Genomic DNA, 22638 nt, shown 5'->3' with positions numbered 1-22638 from the left:
AGCAGGTGAGACCTAGACAGGACGAGGCCTTCCTGGGCCACACAGCTCGCTGCACTGGGAGCAGGTCAGGTGGGTTTATCGGGTGCTGAGCTTCTTGGGGCGGGGGTACAGATATGAATAAAACCCCCTCCCAAAAGTTCCTGGCTTTAAAATGTAAGAAATAAAATGGCAAAGTTGAAAGTGTTCAAAAGCATAATCATTAAAAAATCCTTCCCTCTAATATATTATTTTTTGGCAGCTTTTGGTGCATGTCATTTCTTAATACATTTACTGTGGTGCGGCGGAGCCAGGCCCAGGGTGAGCAGCTGACCTCAGGGCTGCACTGTCCACAGGGACGGCCAGCTCAAGCCCAGCTGGACACTTACTTCTCTACCACTTCTGCTTCCTGAAAGAGGGCGATGCTGGCACCCACCCACATAACACATTTGCAAGCAAATTTGTATCTGACAAATGATCATGTGGGAATGCTTATTTACTTGAAGAAACCAAAATTAACAGTCCTCTGGAGGAAAGAGGCCTCACCTTGTGCCAGTGTGCATTGCACACCTCTACCTGCACAGATGTGGCCCTGTGCATGAGCCCAGGAGGGTGGTTTTTATCATCGGGCCCTCTTCAGAGCTGGATGGCTCAGATTTACAATGCCCAACTGTGTCCAAACTGTGTCCAAGGAGGAGCCTGCCCTAGGTGTCCTTGAAGTCCTAACCTGAAGCACCTTGGGCCCATCCTATGCTCCTGGTTTGGCAGTGGGCCAGCCAGGGGGAAGCAGCTTCCCCTATTCCCTTCTGGAGCCAGCACAGGTAGGCATGGTACATCCCTACTCTGAGCAAGATGCCATGAATGGTGACTAAGAGGCCACTCCAAAGTCCTCTGGCCTGGCTTGGTGCCCATAGCTCAGCAGTTAGGGCGCTGGCTACATACACCCGAGCTGGCCCACAGCCTTCTTTAAGCTGGAGGGTTTGAACCCAGCCTGGGCCTGCTAAACAACAATGACAGCTGCAATAACAACAAAAAATAGCTGGGTGTTGTGGCGAGTGCCTGTAGTCCCAGCTACTTGGGAGGCTGAGGCAAGAGAATTGCTTAAGCCCAAGAGTTTGAAGTTGCTGTGAGCTGTGATGCCATAGCACTCTACCAAGGGTGAAATAATGGAACTCTGTCCCCCCCCCCAAAAAAAAAGTCCTGTGGCCTGGGAGCAGGGAGGCTGTGGGGCCATCCTCACTGAAGATGGGGGCGGTGTACAGGTAGTAGGTGATGCTGGGGTCTTGCTCGAAGGGACACTCCACTTGTTTCCATGTGATGAACTCTCCAATCTGCTTGGCCAGCTCCAAAAATTTCTGCCAGGGTCACAGAGACACAGAATGGAGGCACCCCAGTGACTGGAGGTCCCTGTCAGTGTGAGTGACTGGCCCCAGGAAAGCCTCTTTCCCACCTACCAGTGATCTCTGGGATCTGTGGAGGAACATGGGGCAGTAAGTGAGAGACAGAGCACCCTTGGCCCACAGCCTTCTTCTAGCAAGAGCGCATATTTTATTTTCATTGGATTTATTTTTGTAGTTATCCCCTATTTATGACAAGTGATTGATGTTTGTTGATCTAGGGAATAACGCAAATACATTTAAATAATGCACTTAAGTAAGATTTAAGTAAATTCATATGACTATAATATAAATACATGTATTTAAATTTTAAATAGTGTGCCAACTTTAAGAAGGATTTAAATAAATAGCAGCGCAGTTTTGTTTGGCGGGGAGCCCTACTCTGTGGTGTCCCTTGCTCTGTCCTGGCAGCTAGGCCCAGTGCCTACTGCCATTTCCTTAAGCCAGGACCACCTGAGCCTTTTGCAGTCTTACCCATCCTGGGCTCCATTCTGAGGACCAGCTCAAGAAAGGCTGTGTGCTGGTGTCACCTGTGGAGGAAGCCCCCAGGCCTCATGGCCCCTGCAGTCTTGCCTAAGCCCCGTCTCATCTGTGTTACATCCAGCTTGGGCTGTCTCCAAGCTGTTCACCACCTGCTGAATTGGACTTTCCCCAGATCTGCTGGCCCTGAGGAGTAACCAGGTCTGCGAGCAGCATGTGATGGTCTGTGGGGGTGTCCATGCAGAGGGCAGCTCCAGGCCAAAGGGCCCAGGTATGTGCTGTGACCCTGTCAGCAGGGGACACTCACAGAGCCCTGGGTGGGCCCTGCTGCATAGCTACTTTTCATAGCTTCTCCATGTGGTGGGAGTCGGAGCCCTATTTTATGGAGAGACAGAGACTGAGGCTCAGACAAAGCAAGTGACTGGCTTAGGACTTACTGCCCCTTGGAGTGGGAGGCTGGGTGGGGCACCCGCATCGCTGCTGAGGGCAGCGCCCCTCCTTCCTGGAGACTGGGGGTGCTGCTGCTGCCTGGTGCACTGTCTGTCCAGTGCCTGCCCAGCCCATAGCCGTTGAGATGCACGTGCAAGGTGCACTGGCGCTGAGCAGCCTGTCACAGTTGCTACCTGCATTCGTGGAGCTGTCTTCTCTCCACCTAGTGCTCACCAAGGTCTGAAAGGGTTCTGTCTCACCTGTGCTGGGCACAAAGCCTAGCCTGGAGTGGCTATCGCCCTGTGGGTGAGGCTCAAGTGGAGGGCATGGAACAGGGGAAAGACTGATAACTGCCCTGACGTCAGCTGGGAAGTGCTGTGCTCTGCCCAGACTGGCTGAGTGTTCAGGGGCCCTGGACTAACACAGTGGGAGTCCCCTTGAGGTCCTAAACACTACCTCAAAGTTGACGCATCCATTGGGAAGGCTGTTGGCGCAGCCCTCGTTGAGGAAGTAGATGTCTTTGATGAGCAAACTGAAGAAGGGAAGGACGATCTGGAAGGGAGAGGTGCAGGTCAGCCCCAGCTGGCCTCCCATAGCGCACCCCAATACTGCCACATGCATCTGTGCCCTGGGAAAAGGAGGCTGCCTGGTGGAGTGCCGACCCTGCTGTGCAGAGCCAGGCAGGCAGGAGATTGGTCCTGGCTCTGCCACCTACTCAGGTGGGACTTGAACTAGTGATGTCTCTTCCTTCAGTCTTCTATCTGGGAAATGGCAGTTCTGACACCCATCCCACAGGGCAGTGGTCAGAATTAAGTGTGTGTGGGTCAAGTGGCCAGAAGGAGGTAGGTGCTCAGTGAAGTGAGCTTCCTGCCTGCTGCCCAGTTCCCTGGCCTCCACTCCTGGGATCTGGGGGCAAGCCCATATGCCTTGGCATTTGAGGTCACATCTCACTAGACACTTCTCACTGCAGCAGAGTCACTGAAGTGCTCATAGCCTGAGCAGGAAAGGCCAGTTGGACACACTGCCAGCAGTGTGGCTGGCAACTGCCGGTTGGGTGGGGTCTAGGAAGGCCTGGCTGGGGCACAGGTGTGCATACTCAGCTGGTTTCCACAAACTTGACCACCATACATCCAATACAATTCCCCAGTGAATGAGAATTTCAAGAACAGCAATTTGTCCTATTATTCCTCAAGTTGAAGACAGACCTCCACAAACCACAGCAGGGACTTGGTTCCACCAATGTTCCTGCAACAGCCCAGCTTTAAAGGCACAACAAGTCTTGGGGGTTTCTGTCCATGGAGATGAACAATTCTGATCATCAGGCTGGTGACAGGTTTTAAACCAGAGGATCATTGTAATCCCAGGGCCTATGCATGATTTGCTATATTAGGAGGCATGAGAAGAATTTGGAGGAGAAATAAAATTGATCAGGGTCAGCAAAGGTCCCCCCAATGCAAATGTATAAGAATATGACTTGTGGGGCGGCACCTGTGGCTCAGTGAGTAGGGTGCCGGCCCCATATGCTGAGGGTGGCGGATTCAAACCCAGCCCTGGCCAAACTGCAACAAAAAATTAGCAGGGCCTTGTGGCAGGCGCCTGTAGTCCCAGCTGCTCGGGAGGCTGAGGCAAGAGAATCGCGTAAGCCCAAGAGTTAGAGGTTGCTGTGAGCCATGTGACACCATGACACTCTATTGAGGGCGGTACAGTGAGACTCTGTCTCTAAAAAAAAAAAAAACGAATATGACTTGTGAACAGGCCGTTTGGCCAAGAAGAAGCTTGATTCAGCCATTGCCAAAAACATAAATGTGATCTGAGGCCACATAAATGAAGGTATTGTGTTTAGAATAGGGGAGGTGAAAGATTCTATGTACTTGGAACCACACCTGAAACAGAAGGGATTCTGACAAATGGAGCTGTTCAGAGACCACAGGAACCCACTCAGGAAGGGGACTGGGAATCATATTAATATTATAGCATAAGATGTAGAATCAATCCAAGTGCCCAACAACTTATGAATGGATTAACAAACTGTGGTATATGTATACCATGGAACACTACTCTATGGAGTACCATAAGAAAAGATGGAGGCTTGACTTCTTTTGTGATTACCTAGATGGAGTTGAAACCCTTTCTTTTTAGTAAAGTATCTCAAGAATGGAAAAAAAGTATCTAGTGTACTCAATACTAAATGAAACCAATATATAAACAACTACATGCCCACATGAAAGAAAAAACACAAGTATAGTCTAGCGAGGAGGGAGATGGGAGGATGAGGAGGGAGGGTGACTAGCAGGATCTCACCTAGTGTGCACAATGTGAGGGTGTTCAGCACACCCCTGGGTGAGGGCCCAACTACAATGTGAACATTACCTTAGAAATGAAATCAATGTAACCTAAACATTTGTACCCTCATATTAATCTGAAATTTAAAAAAAAATTGTATGGCAGGATGTCTCTGGAGCTGCTAACTCAGGAGAGGAGAGGACAGGGACATGGAGGCTCTGGAGGTCTGGGGAGCAGAAGAGGAAATGGCTTTACTCTGTGTGCCTCCCCCGACAGGACGGCCCCAGGCAGCTGGCTTCGGCCTCTCTAGGAATAACTTCCTCTAGTCACTGCTGGAGCATGAGCTGACCTATTTTGCGAGGTGGTGAGCTCCCCACACTGGAGGCATGCAAGTGGGGCAATATGGCTATCTGTTACAGATACTGTAGGAGGGCAGGGCTGGACCGCGTGGTCCCTGAGCTAGTGCCCAGTTTGCCTGATACAGTCCACCTGGGCCAAGGTGGTCTGGAGCAGGGAAGAGATCTGAAGGCTGGGCAGGCTCCTAACCTACTTTTTCCCGGCTGCTGTGGGCGGTCAGGGAGCGGTGGGCAGCCCCTCGCAGGGCTGTCCTGTAGTTGCAAAAGTTCCCTGTTGGGTCCATCTGGTGCTGGAAGGAGACAGGGAGGCATTTGGGCAGTCCCGTGCAAGGGATGACCAGGGGCACCTGGCAGCCCAGCTAGCTTGTTTAACTAGAGGATGAAAAACTTGGCCATCTTCAGTTTGGCCCAGGTCTTCTTCAGCCTGGAGACAGGGCTCATGTTCATGCCCGCTGGAAGAGGGAGGGCTGGGCTGGGGCTGCCCCAGGGGGCAGGAGGCCTCTGTGTAGCTGCAGGGGCCTCTCCATGGCTAGGTCTACAGAAGCTCCACCTGTCAGATGGTGGGTGGGTGCAGGTGGGCACTGTGTTGAGGTGGGCACAGCTTCTGTGTGTGCAGACCCTGTCCCCACCCCCATCCTTTGGGCAGTACTTGCTTTGGGCCCTCATTCTCTGAATCTAGGACACCCTGCCATCCTTTTCCAAGCACCCTGAGGACTTGTCTCAAGAGGGGTGTCTTAGGGCCCCCGAGGCAGAGACACAGCTGTTGGCTGCCTGGGGGCTGTGTGCAGCCCACATGCACCTGCTGTGCAGAGGAGGGCCCTGGCTTGCACCCACTCTGACCTCTCTGGGGGTCTTCACTCTGGGGGTGCCAGGGCTGGGCCAGCCCACTCACAGATGATGGCCATCAGAGAGTTGAAGTTGCTGATGTTGAAGCACTCTCGGGCCACATCAATGAAGAACTCGATCACCTGGGCCCTGTTTCTTCTTGGCTGGCTGTGGACAGGGCACCAGAGCCTCAGGGGTGCTGCGCTGTCAGCTGGCCTGGTCATTTAACTTCTCTAAACCCATTTCACAGCACAGAAGCTTGAGCCCAGGGAAATGTCCCAGGGCTCAGGGTCTCAGAGGTCTTCACTGGCAGAGCGAGCAGGCAGCCCTCAGTCAAGGAGGGTTTGGGTGGGGCCAGTGGGGTCCCAGGAACCCCTTACAGCCAGAGAGCTGCTGAGAGGCACCACAGGAGCAGCGGGGAGGCCCTGCCTGCCCCTCCTCCCAGCTCCTGGTTTGCTCTCCCCTCCCTGAGGGCTGCATGCTGGCCCTGAGACTTGTCCCCTGAGTAGCTTCTCCAGCACTTTCTATGGACTAACTGCATGACTGCTAATCCCCTCTGATGGTGCAGAGCCGCACTGCATCCTTCCCTTGTGCATCCTGCCAAGCTAATTCCCTGGCAGGCTCAGTCCTGGCTCCACTCAGGTAAACCCCATCTGGGCTGTTGGACCAGTGACAGGAGGGTTGGGAGGGGGCTGAGCCAGCCATGCCCTTGGTATCATTCCTTCCACACAGACAGGTTTTTCTTGCCTACTAAACATTCAGCAATGACATTACTGCCATCAAGAAGCATGCTGTGGTGCCCATAGAGACCTGTCACCAAACTGCTTTCCTGGGGCAGCCTCGGGTGCAGAGAGCTCCCCATCCAAGACCTTGCCCCGTTCTTCCAAGGGCAGCCTGGGCTGCACCTGTGACAGTGATGAAGCTGGGCATGGGATAGGGGCCAACCATTTTGGCCTTGTGTGGCCATTGCAGGCCAACTGTTCCCTCAGTGCAATGCTGTCTCTTCCCTGTTCTCCCAGCTGCTGTTCCTACATGTTCATCTGCCCCCATGCCATCTCACCACCTGGCTGGGCTTCCTTTTTTGGTGAGACAGTGGGTCCAGAGAAGGTTCCCTCTGATGTAAGGATGAGAAGGAGACAGGTGAGTGTGGCCAGGTGGGACTCAGTGACCAGCACATCTGGCTCAAAGTGGCTGGGTCTTCCTGCCTGCCAGGAGCTGCCAGAGATCTGGACTTTTCCCTTACCATCTCCCATTTCTTACAGGGTGGATTACTTGTACCTCTAAATCCCGAGCGAGCCTGACAAAAGCAGTTGCAGGCCAGGCTGCCCAGACAGGTAGGCACAGATGTGGGGAGCGGAGCCCCTCACTCCTTCAGCAGACCAAGTCTGACACCCTCTGTGATCGGCCAGCTCTACCCAGGAAGAAATAGTTTTTGATGTCTAGTGTCCTGAAGGGCATGCCCAGGCTGATCCTGGACTTGTGGACGGATGCGGCTCAAGAGACCTTTCTGGTTCCCTCCCTGGTAGGCTCCTCCCACCCCCTGGGCACTCTGGGTCATGCCCACCACCAGGTCACGCCCACTGTGGCTTTCTACTCACCATGCAGATCTCGGTTGCCACGAGGTAGCACAATCTGTTGAACCATTTCATGTAAGCCTCCAGGTTATTAGTCTTGTCACTGAAACAAGGCTGGAAAAGACACACAGGACAGCATTCTTGAATGTTTTTGTCAACACCTTTTTAGAGCATGAAGTCAGTTCATGATCCTTGCAGACAATCTCACATCAAAACCTCAAGACCAACTAGAAATACCAATGATTTGGTCTTCTATACACTTAAGGTCTACTTGAAAATTATGTACACGCATACATGCAATCCTCATGATTCATGAAGTCTGTGTTTGTGAATTTGCCTGCTTCCTAACATTTATCGGTAACCCTACACCTTGTGTCGACTTTGCATCTGTGTGCATTAGAAGAAAAGTGAAAATTCTGGAATCACTCAATGTGCGTGCACACCCCCAACTGGGCTCTACGCAAGTGACACGCTTCTTGTGTCAGCTCTCATACTGTAAACAAGTGTCTTTTTATCAGACGAATAGTGTCATGTATCTGTATTTTTGTGCTTTGTGTTGATAATTTCACCGTTTAGAAAGGTCCTGAAGCATAGTGTTGAGGTGGGGTCTGGAGTTCCTAAGTGCAAAACCGCCGTGCTGTGCCCTACAGAGAAATTGCACAATTAGGTAAGCTGCATTCAGGCATGAATTAACAGTGCTGCTGGCTGGGAGTTACTGTTAATCAACAATATATACAAAAAAATGTATCTTCAAATGGAACAAAAAGTAAAATCATATACTGATACTGATCAGTTGATGAAAATGTTGTGATGAGAGGATTGTAGGAACTGAACCTTATATTTCCCTGGAGCAATGGTTTGGTATTTGCTGATTTAGTGTTGGTGATAACATTATGCAAATAGACAACTATTTTAAATTGCACATGAACTTTATGGCCACCCCGTATAACACAATTATTGGGAATAACAAGAATTAACCATATATGTGTATATTTATCTATCTATAACTATCCATCTATAATTATTTATATATGTAGGTATTTCCATACTTTGCCATAAGAATCTTTTCCTGTGCCATAAAATATCCTTTGGAAACATAAGTCTGTTTTTTGAGACAGTCTTGCTATGTTGCCCAGACTGATCTTGAACACCTGGGCTCAAGTGACCCTCCTCCCTCAGCCTATCGAGTAGCTGGGATTACAGGCACACGCCACCACACCCACCTTGGAAACCATTTTTTAATCAATGTTAAACATTCCACTGTTTATATGTACCACAGTTTAAGAGATTAAACTGATGCTTACTTAAATGTAAATGTTAAAGCTGCTACGGTAACTCGCAATGAATAAAGTGGGAAGACAGGATAGGGGACCTATTAATCCAAAAGAAACAAGGAAAACAGAGACAGTAAGGAAGAAAACTAAACAGTACAACTGAACAAACCTTTACATATCAGTAATTACAATCATCAAAATTAAAAAGAAATTCAGCTGTTCACCATCTTCAAGAGACACATTACAAACTCAAAGATACATGAGGCGGGTGGTGCCTGTGGCTCAAAGGGGTAAGGCACCGGCCCCATATGCTAGAGGTGGCAGGTTCAAACTCAGCTCCAGCCAAAAACTGCAAAAAAAAAAAAAAAAAAAAAAAGATACGTGAGGCCTGACCGTTACGTGTGTAAACTTGCCACTGTGTGCTTACGTTGGCAGCACTATGCAAACAGCTCGGTAAGATTCCATCACCTTGGTGTATCAGGGTTTTACAAGGGTGTTCTTTGTTTTTTTTTGAGACCCTTTTTTTCTTTGTCACCCTTGGTAGAGTGCTATGCCATCATAGCTCACGGCAACCTCAAACTCCTGAGCTTAAGCAATTATTGTGCCTCAGCCTCCCAAGTAGCTGGGACTACAGGCACGTGCCACAATGCCTGGCTATTTTTAGAGATGAGGTCTCACTCTGGCTCAGGCTGGTCTCAAACTTATGAGCTCAGGCCATCCACCTGCTTCAGCCTCCAAAGTGCTGGGATTACAGGTGTGAGCCACCCCGCCCGGCCTTCACAGCTGTGTGCTTGTCCATGTGTGCTTGTCCCTTGCCGAGTGGAATTCATTATTGTTGCGTGTTTTTGTGTTCTCTTGAAACAATGTAAGAGCTTGAATTAGAGCAACAAATAATAAATTTCTTGTTCAACTTGGCAAGAGTGGAAGTGAAATTAGGGGCAAGTTATTCTAAGTTTACAGGGATAAAGCCATGAAGAAAATGACAAATGGATTAACTTTTTCTGAGGGAAGAGAAAGCATCACTTATGGTGAGAGGTGAAGGCAGCTAGTAATGAGCAGAACTGATGAAAACTTTGTAAAACTTCATTGAGTTGTGCGTCAAAATTGTCAGCTGACTGTGAGAAGCATCGCAGACCAAGTACATATTGATTGAGAAACAGGACAATCTTAATGAAAAATCTTGGCATAAGAAAGGTGTGTGCAAAAATGGTCCTGAGAGAGCTCACCAATGAACAAAAGCAAAGGAGAGTTGAAGTTTGCCAAGACCTTTTGGAGAGGCAAGATGGCGTTTTCGGCTGTGTTATCACTGCTGATGAAACATGGCTGTACCATACCAACACAACCCTGAAACAAAGCATCAAAGTGCACAATGGAAGTCAACCAATTCTTCATAACCAAAAATTCCTTCAGTCCAAATCAAGCATCAAAATGATGTTGCTTGTTTTGGACATCAGAGGGATTGTTGACTCTGCACTTGTACCAACTGGGCTGAGTTTACTATTTGGAAGTGCTGAAAAGTCTGTGTGAAAAAGATAAAAATGACCTGAACTTTTTGCCAGTAACTCATGGCTCTTGCATCACATCAATCCACCAGCTCACATGGCACCGTCTGTGAGGGAGTTTTTAGCCAGTAAACAAAAAACTGCATTGGAACACCCTTTCTTTTTTTTCTTTTTTTTTTTTTGAGACAGATTCGGTAGAGCCCCATGGCATCACAGCTCACAGCAATCTCAAACTCTTGGGCTCATGTGATCCTCTTGCCTCAGCCTCCTGAGTTGCTGAGATTACAGGCACCTGCCAAAATACCCAGCTATTTTTTTTTTTTTTTGAGACAGAGCCTCAAGCTGTCACCCTTGGTAGAGTGCTGTGGCATCAGAGCTCACAGCAACCTCCAACTCCTGGGCTCAAGCGATTCTCCTGCCTCCACCTCCCAAGTAGCTGGGACTACAGGCGCCTGCCACAATGCCTGGCTATTTTTTGTTTGCAGCTGTCATTGTTGTTTGGTGGGCCTGGGCTGGATTCGAACCCGCCAGCTCAGGTGTATGTGGCTGGTGCCTTAGCCGCTTGAGCCACAGGCACTGAGCCTGGAACACCATTTCTACCCACCTGACCTGGCCCTCAATGAGTTTTTTCTTTACCCAAAGAAAAAGGCAATATTAAAAGAAAGATCTTTTGATGAAATTCAGGATATTAAGAGTAATATGACATCAGCTGTAATGGCCATTCCAGAAAAAGAGTTCCAAAATTCCTTTGAAGTGTGGACTAGGTGCTGGTATTGGTGCACAGCTTTCCAAGGGGAGTACTTTGAAGGTGACTGTAGTGATATTCAGCAACGAGGTAAGTAGCACTTTTTCTAGGATTAGTTCATGAATTTAATTGTCAGACCTCGTAAATTAAAAAATGGAAAAATATACGTGCGATAAATATCATGTAGCTATATTGGTGAAAATAGACTTTAAGGCAAAAAAAGACTCAGGCATGAAGCACTGGGAGAGATTCCAGGGTAACTACATAATGACAAAAGATTCAGTTCATCAGGAATATGCCATGAGTTGAAATTTATTTGCATCTAGTAACATAGCCTCAAAATAGGAAAGCAAAAATAATCAGAAGGGTGAAGTTGTTTGTAAGGAGAAGTTAACTCCTACAGTCACAGTGGAAGATTTTAACACATATAGCAGCAATTAATAGGTTAGGAAGATTGAGAAAAGGAAGACAAAACCAAACCCAGGATAAATATTAATTTGAACAACATAATTTACACAATTGAGGTGATAAATATGGAAGCCTAAACTCAATTATTTGAGAACCCTAAAAATTATTTAGAAATCTAAAAATGCACTTAAAAATAATCTATGGATGAAAGATGAAACCAAGGCAAACCTCTCACAGCCCTATAAAGGCGGCGGCTGCAGCGGCAGCAGCCTCTCTCTCTATGGAGTGATGTGAGTCTGTTTCTGTTGTCCATTACAGTGCATGGACAGTGCTCTCCGTGGATTGAATCATGGCACTCATGGCCACACTGGCGACCTCGGGCTTGGTGCGGAAGCGGCTGCCGAAAGAGGAAGACATGACTAAAGTGGAATCTGAGACCAGCAAGAAGTTATATGTGATCCCCACGTTCGACACCATGGGCTTGCGGGAGGACCTGTTGCACGGCATCCACACCTGCCTATGGTTTTGAAAAGCCCTCAGCAATCCAACAGTGAGCTGGTAAGCAGATAATTAAATGGAGAAACGTCATCACAGTCTCAGTCTGGCACAGACAAAACAGCCACTTGCAGCTTCTCAGTCCTCCAGTGCTTGGACATACAGGTAATTTGCTCCTCCGGAGCTGCCCTTTTGGAGATAGTCTTACTTTGTTGCACTCGGTAGAATGCTGTGGAGTCACAGCTCATAGCAACCTCATCTCCTGGGTGTAAGTGATTCTCTTGCCTCAGCCTCCCAAGTAGCTGGGACTACAGGCACCCGCCCCACTGCCTGGCTATTTTTAGAGATGAGGTGTTGCTCTGATTCTGGCAGGTCTCAAACTTGTGAGCTCAGGCAGTCCACCTGCCTGGACCTCCCAAGTGCTGGGATTACAGGCGTGAGCCACCGCGCCTGGCTGTTAAGAAAATCTTGGGTCTTTTCTCCCAACTTGGAAGCTATCACTGCCTCCTGACACCCCCAAGATGGCAACCTCTCTGGGTTCCAACACCTACAACAGGCAGAACTGGGAGGATGTGGACTTCCCCATTCTGTGCCAGAACTGTCTTGGAGAAAACCCATATACTCGAATGACCAAAGAAAAATACGGGAAGGAATGCAAGATCTGTGCTAGGCCATTCACAGTGTTTCGCTGGTGCCCGGGAGTCCACATGCATTCAAGAAGACTGAAGTGTGCCAAACCTACAGTAAATTGAAGAATGTCTGTCAGACCTGCCTCTTAGACTGGAGTATGGCCTGCCCATCCAGGTTCGGGATGCAGGATTGTCTTTTAAAGATGACATGCCAAAGTCAGATGTCAACGAAGAGTACTATACAGAGAACATGGAGAGAGAGATTTCTAACTCATGCTGGAGAAAGCCACATCTACCAGTGACATGCTGCTCAAACTGGCCATGACTGCACCATACTACAAAAGGAATCGGCCGCACATTTGCTCCTTCTGGGTAAAAGGAGAGTGCAGGAGAGGAGAGCAGTGTCCATACAGACATGAGAAGCCTACAGATCCACATGACCCCCTTGCTGATCAGAATATTGAAGACCGAAATTATGGAATCAATGACCCTGTAGCTGATAAGCTTCTAAAGTGGGCTTCAACCATGCCTCGTCTGGACCCACCAGAGGATAAAACTGTCACCACACTATATGTTGGTGGCCTGGGTGATACCATTACTGAGACAGATTTAAGAAGTCATTTCTACAAGTTTGGAGAGATCCGGATGATCACTGCTGTACAGAGACGGCATTGTGCTTTCATCCAGTTTGCCACAAGGCAGGCTGCAGAAGTGACAGCTGAAAAGTTCTTTAATAACTTGATTGTCAATGACCACAGACTCACTGTGAAATGTGGAAGATCCCAATCAGCAGCTAGAGGAAAAGAAAAGAAGGATGGAACCACAAACTCTGGGATCAAGCAAGAGCCTGTTCCAGGATTGCCAGGAGTTTTTCCTCCTCCTCCTGCAGCAGCAGAAGCCTCTGTCAACTACTTAAACTTACCCCCAAGTGGCCCTCCAGCTGTGGTGAACACTGCCCCCCCCCCAGGTTTTGGACCACACATGTTCCACCCAATGAGACCACCCCCTCCTTTCATGAGGGCTCCAGGATCAATCCACTATCCTTCTCAGGACCCTCAGAGGATGGGAGCTCATGCAGGAAAACACAGCAGCCCCTAGCACATTATCACCACTGTGAAACTCTATAGAAGAAAGGACACTGAAAAATCCCAGTAAATTGAATTATGTTTGTGGCCGCCACAGCGCTGCCTGTAGCTCACGGAGCTCCAGCCGAAGAAGAAGGGGGTTAGGTAAGGAGGTCTTTATACCATGTCTGGTACAAACCAGACTGCGGCAAACACACCTGTGTAAAGCACCCAGGAAGCAACTGGCTACAAAAGCCGTTTGCAAGAGTGCGCCCTCTACTGGAGGGGTGAAAAACCTCATCGCTACAGGCCTGGTACCATGGCACTCCCTGAAATCAGATGTTATCAGAAGTCCACTGAACTTCTGATTTGCAAACTTCCTTTCCAGTGTCTGGTGTGAGAAATTGCTTAGGACTTTAAGACAGATCTGCACTTCCAGAGCACAGGTATTGGTGCTTTGCAGGAGGCAGGTGAGGCCTTTTTGAAGACAGCAACCTGTGTGCTATCTATGCCAAATGTATAACAATTAGGCCAGAAGACATTCAGCTAGCATGCTGCATATGTGGAGAAAGTGCTTAAGAGTCCATTATGATGGGAAAACATTGCATTATAAAAAAAACATACTCTATTCCTGTTACTGGTAGTTCTGAACATTTTTTTTTTTTCCCATGGTGTCAAAAGAGACTTAAGTGATGATTGCAACCAGAAAAATAGGGGACAGAAATCAGGTATTGGCAGTTTTTCCATTTTCATTTGCGTGTGAATTTTTGATATAAATGTGGGGATGTGCAGCGTTAATATGAGTCAAAATATTTCAGCAGTTCAACTTTATTTATTTTTTTTTTTTTTTGTAGAGACAGAGTCTCACTTTATGGCCCTCAGTAGAGTGCCATGGCATCACACAGGTCACAGAAACCTCCAACTCCTGGGCTTAAGCGAATCTCTTGCCTCAGCCTCCCGAGTAGCTGGGACTACAGGCGCCCACCACAACACCCAGCTATTTTTTTGTTGTTGTTGTTGCAGTTCAGCCGGGGCCAGGTTTGAACCCGCCACCCTCGGTATATGGGGCCGGCGCCTTACGGACTGAGCCACAGGCGCCGCCCCAGCAGTTCAACTTTATAACAATTATAAATAAACCTGTTAAGTTTTTCTGGACGATTCCAGCATTAGGATTTTTTAAAAACAAGTAATTTCTTATTGGTGGCAACTAAAAAAAAAAAGAAAGAAAGATGAAACCAAAATGAAATTAGCCTGTCAGTGAAGATGCTGAAAAACAAACAGTAAAGAAAGCCACAATACAGAGAGTCAACAAAGCCAAACGATCTTTATTTGAAAAAATTAATAAAATTGATGAACCTTTGGTCAGACTGATATAGAAACAAAGACAGGGCTCGGCGCCTGTAGCTCAGGGGCTAGGGCGCCAGCCACATACACCTAAGGTGGTGGGTTTAAACCCAGCCCGGGCCTGCCAAACAACAATGACAACTACAGTCAAAAAATAGCCGGGCGTTGTGGGCCAGGCACCTGTAGTCCCAGTAGGAAGGCTGAGGCAAGAGAATCACTTAAGCCCAAGAGTTGGAGGTTGCTGTGAGCTGTGACATCATAGCACTCTACCCAGTGCGATAGCTTGAGACTTTGTCTCAATTAAAAAAAAAAAAAAAGAGAGAGAAAGAAAAAGAAACAAAGAGCAAAGTAAATAGTGAAGAATAGTAGAGATGAATCAATATAGACGTGAAAAGATGAAAAAGACAACTAAGTTATTATGAATAACTTAACATCTATAAATGTGAAAACTTAGGGGAAATGGTCAAATTCCCGAAAAATGTAAATTACAAAATAGACTAAAGAGGAAGTAGAAAACACAAATAGTCTTATCATCATTAAAGCAACAAGAATAAACAAATAATATCTTGAACTAGTACATGAAAGTCATCCGTCAAAGAAAATATCTGGCCTGCATGGTTTCGCTGGCTAATTCCATCAAATTCTCCAAGAACAGGCAATTCCAATCTTTCCCACAGAATAAAGAATAGGGAAAGAGAAACAAAGATTATACAAAAAACGTATCAGAGAGGAAAGTAACCATCTCTCTCAGAATTATATCCAAAACAAAACATTCTCAAAACAAATCCAGGGATGTGTAAAAAAGATAATGATTTTTTTTATCCCAATTTCATTTATCTCAGAAGTGCAAGGTTGATTCAACATCAATTAAAAAAAACTAATATAAACAATCACTTAATAGTTTAAAGGAGAAGAGAACATGTGAGTAACAGATCTAGAAAACGAACTGAATACAATTCAACAACCATTCATGGTATGAACTCGCAGAAAACTAGGAATAGGTACTTCCTAAAACTGATGAAGAGTATCTAAAAATATCCTATAGAAAACATTATACTCCATTGTGACACATTAAAAACATTCCTTTTAAAATCAGGACAAAAGAAGAATGCCAGCTATCAACACTTCTATTTGACATTACACCAGAAGTGCAAGTTAGCACAATGAACAGGATGAAGAAACCCTATTAGTGAGACTGGGCAGGATTATCTGCAATGACTAACCATCTCAACATCTCAGAGGTTTAAAATGATGGATTCCGTCAATCATTCTTGTCCAATTCATATTAGTGGAGGGCTCTGTTCTGTGACTGACACAGAAATAAAAACAATGAGAATTTAATAGGAGGGAACAAAAACTATCATTGTTCTCAGATGATATGAATGTCTACATGAAAACCCCTAAAGAATACAGGCCAATTATTGGAATGTATAGAGTTTACAAAATTTCGTATATAAAATTGACATAAGAAAGCAAATTACATTCCTTAAAACAGCAACAAGCAGATAGAAAATACCATCAATACACAATGGAGGTAGTGGACAAATATGAGCCCATGCTCATTTATTTGGAATATACCTTCTTTTCGAACATTCAGAAATCTAAAAATAAATTTTAAAATAATATAAGCAAATATATTATTTTGTATACCATAACAAAAATATGCGTAAGTTACCTGGGGGGGGGGGAATCTATCAAAACGTATATGAGATGTTTATGGAGAAAATTCTGAGACATTAGAAAGACATTATAGAGTAGACTTCAGTAAGTAGAGAGACACGCCACTTTTATGAATTGCTCAATATGATGAAAACGTAAATTCTTCCCAGATTGATTCGTATTTAATATAGTCTAACAAACTCTCAATAGGACTTTTCATAGAATTTTACAAATGATTCTAAAATTTAAATAGGAAAACAAAGGGTCAAAAATAACCAAGGCACTGCTAAAAAACTGAGGATTTGCTTTCCCAGACCCTGAGATTTAGCGTAAGACTGCAGTAATTAAGACAATGTGTCTTGACACGGAGATAGAGAAATGGACCAGGATTTCCGTGGAGCAGGATAGTGTCCTGGAACAGACCTGCACGCATATGGACTGAGTGACGGAACTGCCCCGGCCCATTGAAGGGTGAAGGAATATATAAAAATGCTTGGAAAACAACATAAAAGTGAACCCCCACCTAAAGCTAAATGCACAAAATGAATTTCAGATCGAAGTGTGAAGGGCAAAACTTTAATAAGACTTCCAGAGGAAACAAGAGATCATCTCTGTGATCTGAATAGGGTGTAGGGAAGGACTTCTTAACTGCCCATCCCCTATAAAAAACATAAAGGAAAGTTTAGTGAATTTGATTAGGTGGAGCTTAAGGACACCTAATCATCGAGACAGTGTAATCAGAATGAAAAGCAAAGCAACCACCTAGGAGAGATTATTTAGTATATATGTAATATAAAACAGGAACAAAAAAATTCTTTTTTTTTTTAAAGGTTTTAGGCTTTTAAAAAAAATTTTTATTTATTATTATTATTTTATTTTTGCAGTTTTTGGCTGGGAATGGGTTTGAACCTGTCACCTCTGGTATATGGGGCCGGCGCCCTACTTCTCTGAGCCACAGGTGCCGCCCAGGAACAAAAAAATTCTTAAAAATCCTTCAGAAAAACACAAACCACCAATAGAAAACTGGGGAAAAGTAAGTGGTAGGAATCTCACAGAGGAGGAAACCAGAATGACCAAAACTCATGAAAAGATGCTCCATTTGACGGTTTAACAAAAGCATAAAAGTCTGACAATTCTAAGTGTCCATGAGGATGTGGAGCAAGAAGAACTCCCTTTTGGGGTATAACTGGTATTTCCTTACCTGACAGTACCCTGTAGGTTGCCCATATGCATCCTGAGAAGCAGTAATTCCTTTCCTAAGCATATCCTAAAGCAACAGTTCTCAACATGTTGTCCAGGGACCTCTGGGGTGTTCCTGGGACTCTTTTGGGGAGTCCACAAGGCAAAGCTATTTTCATAATAATATGATATTATTGGCTTTTCCACCGTGTGGAGATTTACATTGATGGTACAAAAGCAATGGATGGAGGTAAAATTGTCCAGTAGAAAAAAAAAAGTGAGCATGTGAGTGTAATTTGACTTAATAATGTTGGGCGGCACCTGTGGCTCAGTGAGTAGGGCGCTAGCCCCATATACCGAGGGTGGTGGGTTCAAACCCATCCCTGGCCGAACGGCAACAAAAAAAATAGCCGGGTGTTGTGGTGGCTGCCTGTGGTCCCAGCTACTTGGGAGGCTGAGGCAAGAGAATTGCCTAAGCCCAGGAACTGGAGGTTGCAGTGAGCTGTGTGACACCACGCCACTCTACTGAGGGTGATAAAGTGAGACTCTGTCTCTACCAAAAAAAAGAAAAGAATGTCAAGTGAGGGCGGCGCCTGTGGCTCAGTGAGTAGGGTGCCGGCCCCATATGCCGAGGGTGGTGGGTTCAAACCCTAGCCCTGGCCAAACTGCAACAGAAAAATAGCCGGGTGTTGTGGCGGGCACCTGTAGTCCCAGCTGCTCGGGAGGCCGAGGCAGGAGAATCGCGTAAGCCCAAGAGTTAGAGGTTGCTGTGAGCCGTGTGACGCCACGGCACTCTACCCGAGGGCGGTACCGTGAGACTCTGTCTCTACAAAAAAAAAAAAAAAAAAAAAGAATGTCAAGTGAGGCAATACTTTTTAATTTTATGAAATCTTGACCCTTGAGTACATGTAATCCACATGACATGACCCAGCACACACAGACCTTCTGCTGTGCACAGAAGTACCATGGCTGTCTTAAAGGGAAGCACTATACATATATATATATATATATATTTTTTTTTTATTGTTGGGGATTCATTGAGGGTACAATAAACCAAGTTACACTGATTGCATTTGTTAGGTGAAGTCCCTCTTGCAATTGTGTCTTGCCCCCCAAAGGTGTGGCACACACCAAGGCTCCACCCCGCTCCCTTCTTCCCTCTCTCTGCTCTTAAAGGGAAGCACTTTTTTTTTCTTTTGCAAACAGAGTCTCACTCTGTTGCCCTAGATAGAGTGCTATGGCATCATAGCTCACAGCAAGCTCAAATTCTTGGGCTTGAGCAATCCTCTTGCCTCAGCCTCCCCAGTAGTTGGAAATAGAGGCACCAGACACTACACTTGGTTAGTTTTGTTTTTGGTAGGGAGGGCAGCTTGGTCTTGATTATGCTGGTCTCGAACTCCTGAGCTCAACAGTCCACCCTCCTCGGCCTCCCAGAGTGCTGGGATTACAGGTGTGAACCACAACACTGCCGGGCCAAAGAAAGCACTTGGTTGACTTGTGAGCTGAAGTGGCCACCGTTGTTGTGGAATATCATTTTTATTTGAAAGAAGGATTGCTGGACAAACCGTGTTAATTCAGACTTCAGTATTTGGTAGATATTTTCTTTATGATGAGCAAATAAACCTGTCACTTCAAAAAAACAATTGGCAGTATTTGTTGCCCATGATAAAAAATTCAAGCTTTAAAGAGATAAAAAATTCAAGCTTTAAAGAGAAAACTTGAAACTTGTAAAACACATTTCCTCCTCTGTGAATCTGACAAGCTTCCTAATGCTTACAGACTTTTTTAAAAAATGGGGATTGATAATAATGAATATGATTTTTAAAATTATGGTATAAAAATATGCCACCATTCGGAAGATCTGCCATATTTTCCAAATGAACAATGAATGATGTTACAAAATCATGCATTCAAGATATAAAACCAATAGATTTCAATGCCAGAGAGTACAGAAAGTTCACTGATATATATTCAGATTTCACACAGCAGTTAATCATTAAAAGCTGGTGAGTTTTAGTGTAGTATCAAAGAAAAATAGTCATAGGTATTTGAAAAAGCTTTTCCAATTACCTATCGTGTGAGGTTAGATTTTCTTTAACCTTAACCTTTAATGCATTTCAAGAGGTTGCAGAAGCAGATAAGGGAATCCTGTGGTCTTCTATTAAGTCAGACATTAAAGAGATATAGAAAAATGTAAAACACAATCATTCTTCTCAATAATTTTCTATTTCATAAAAAAGGGTCACGTTCACAAAATATTACTGTCAACATGTAATAGATTATTATTATTTTTTTTTTTTTTACAGAGTCTCACTTAGTTGCCCTTGATAGAATGCCATGCCATCACAGCTCACAGCAACCTCCAGCTCTTGGGCTTAGGCAATTCTCTTGCCTCAGCCTCCCGAGTAGCTGGGACTACAGGCACCAGCCACAACACCTGGCTATTTTTTTGTTGCAGTTTGGCCAGGGCTGGGTTCAAACCCGCCACCCTCAGTATATGGGGCCGGCGCCCTACTCACTGAGCCACAGGCACCTCCCATAGATTATTGTTGTTATTTTGAAGTAAATATTTATGAAAGTTAGTCTTAATATCATTAATATTGATAGAAATAATATAATAAACAAAAAAGTCCATTGGGGTCTTCAATAATTTTTTTTGAGAGAGGGTCTCTTTCTATCACCTAGGTTAGAGTCCAGTGATCATAGGTGACTGCAACCTTGAACTCTTGGGCTTGAGCAAACCTCCTTCATCAGCCTCCCAAGTAGCTGAGATTAAGGGGAGGGGGTGCCACCTCACCTGGCTACTCAATAAATTTTAAGGCCATAAAAGGGTCCTGACACCAAAATATTTGAGAACTGATGCCCTAGTGAAAATGTGTGCTTATGTGTGCCAGGAGACACCTGCAAGAATGCCCACAGCAGTGATATTTATAATAGCAAAGAGCTGGAAACACAATGTTCATCTACAGCATGATGGATTAAGTGAATGTTATGTACAATCTTGATATATTTCACAATAAAAAAGTAATATTCAGGATGGGGCCAGTGACTCATGCCTGTAATCTTAGTACTCTGAGAGGCCAGGTGGGTGGATTGCTTGACTTCAGGAGTTCAAGACCAGCCTGAGCAAACACAAGACCCTCTCTTTACTAAAAATAGAAGAATAAACAAACAAACAAAAACAAAGGAAAAAAGTAGCCCAGAACTGTGATGGCACCTGTAGTCCCAGCTACTTGGGAGACTGAGGCAAGAGGATTGCTTGATCTTAAGAGTTTGAGGCTGCTGTGAGCTACAATGTTACCACAGCACTCTACCCAGAGCAACAGAGTGAGACTCTGTCTCAAATAAAAAAACAAAAACTGTAGTACTCAAAAAATGGCCAAGCAACATACACAAAACCCTCTAAGAATAGCAAAGTCTCGCTCCCTCCCATTCCTGCCTCCCAGCACCACAGCTGCCCAGAATTCCCAGAGCAATAAGAATTTCTAAAGATTGTTTATGGACATGTGTGGGCATGTACGTGTCCTGCACCCTCCCTTTTTTGGGGTCCTCTTGATATTCCCATCACTGTTCTTCACTCTGTCTTTTTCTCTTGGCGATTGGATGATCTTGCTGATTGTTCTATACACACAGTTGCCCTAGTTGCCTCTAACAGTTGCACAGCTTTCTATTTAGACAAGTATTAGAATTTGTCATTCAGTCCTCATGGTTGATAGGGTAATTTGCCTCCGGCTTTTGCCCATAACATGTATACCTCTATCTCAGCTACCTTTGTGTGTTCATCTTTATGCACACAGATGTGTGTATCTGTAGGATAAATTCTTAGATCTGGGAAGCTGAGGTCAAGGATGTACTTTAAAGTGTGGAAGCTATTGCCAAGCTGCCCTGCAAAATGGCTGTGCCGACTTCACCGCTCCCCGTCAGACATTTAGACTGTGCTTTCCCTACACACCCACGACCATCTTGGTTTATCCGATAAGTGAAATGCAATCGCAGATTTACTTTGTACTTTTATTTATTAGGTGTGAGGGCAGAAGACACAACGCTTCGGATTTAACCCATTAGAAAGCACCAGGCACCTGCTTGTTGGGCTCCTAGAAAGGAAGGGCAGGATCGAAATCCCGGTGTGGGGGACCAGGTCAGGAGGGTGACCCAGGCAGGGGACGTCTTACCTTTGCAGGGGAGCGCACACTGGCCCGTGCTTCCCCACGTGGCCGCTGGAGGGCACTGGCGCCCACGGAAACGCTCTAGGAGGGCGTGGGTCAGAGCGCAGGCGGGGTGGGGGCCCTCCACCCGCCTCCCCAGCCAGGGCCTAGCCTGACCCGAGGCCAGCCAACCGCCCGTTCCCCTCCCACCCTGAGCCCTCCCCGCTTCCCTGGGACTCAGGGCTGTGTGGGCTGCATGGGCGCCTCCAAGCCTATCTGTCCCACTCTGGGCCGCTCAGGATCCCTCTCAGAGTGGTCAGTCATTGGCTGGGTGGGGGCGGTCACTATTGGGACCGCCTGTCCAAGAGCGTCCTTCTACCTTTGTACTGGCTAGAGGGTTCTTGTTCACAAAAGCCTGGACAAACTCTTCAGGCCCGATGTGTCGCAGCTGTTCCTGCAGGGGAAGGGAGAAGAGGCGAAGAAGAGGGCAGGTCCGGGGAGGGTACTCCTGTTGGGCTCCCTGGTATACCAGGCCACCCCCCAAATGTCTCTCTCCACCTACTCTGGGGCGTGGAGAACTTGTCCTGAGTTGTCACAGGGCTCAGTACCATCCCTGAAAGAGGTAGTCCTTCTTTTTGGTCCATGGGGTTGGGGTACGATGCATATGGGGGCTGACGTTCAAGGGAAGCAGGCTGAACACCAGGTAACCGAAGTGACCTGCTCCCCTGGGGTCAGGTATGGTGGCCAAGAGCACAGGATCTGGGTCAGAATTGAATCCTGGCTGTGTCCCTTCTGCTGTGTGACTTTAACTAATCACTTGCCCTTTGGGGACCGTAGTTCCTTTATCTGTGAAAAGGGAATAATAATGGCACCT

At 46.2% G+C, this 22638-nt stretch overlaps 1 protein-coding gene and 1 pseudogene across 1 annotated transcript in view; one reads left to right on the top strand and one right to left on the bottom strand.

Moving 5' to 3' along the window:
• LOC128564021 (ras-GEF domain-containing family member 1C-like) overlaps positions 1–22638 on the bottom strand; it is a 31328-nt gene that overhangs the window by 4340 nt on the left and 4350 nt on the right. Inside the window, exons 3-9 of the mRNA XM_053559608.1 lie at positions 22144–22218; positions 7334–7434; positions 5814–5905; positions 5299–5373; positions 5116–5216; positions 2739–2834; positions 1208–1331 (exon numbers count right to left, since the gene is read on the bottom strand). Of these exons, the coding sequence (XP_053415583.1) occupies positions 1208–1331; positions 2739–2834; positions 5116–5216; positions 5299–5373; positions 5814–5905; positions 7334–7434; positions 22144–22218 (664 nt within the window). The remainder of the gene's footprint in view (positions 1–1207; positions 1332–2738; positions 2835–5115; positions 5217–5298; positions 5374–5813; positions 5906–7333; positions 7435–22143; positions 22219–22638) is intronic.
• On the top strand, positions 12211–13743 carry LOC128564020 (pre-mRNA-splicing factor RBM22-like; annotated as a pseudogene).

Source organism: Nycticebus coucang, chromosome 13 (assembly GCF_027406575.1).
Source record: "Nycticebus coucang isolate mNycCou1 chromosome 13, mNycCou1.pri, whole genome shotgun sequence".
Taxonomy (NCBI): Eukaryota; Metazoa; Chordata; class Mammalia; order Primates; family Lorisidae; genus Nycticebus; species Nycticebus coucang.
Note: the sequence above shows the minus strand (reverse complement) of the source record. Positions and strands in the feature narration are given on the sequence as shown.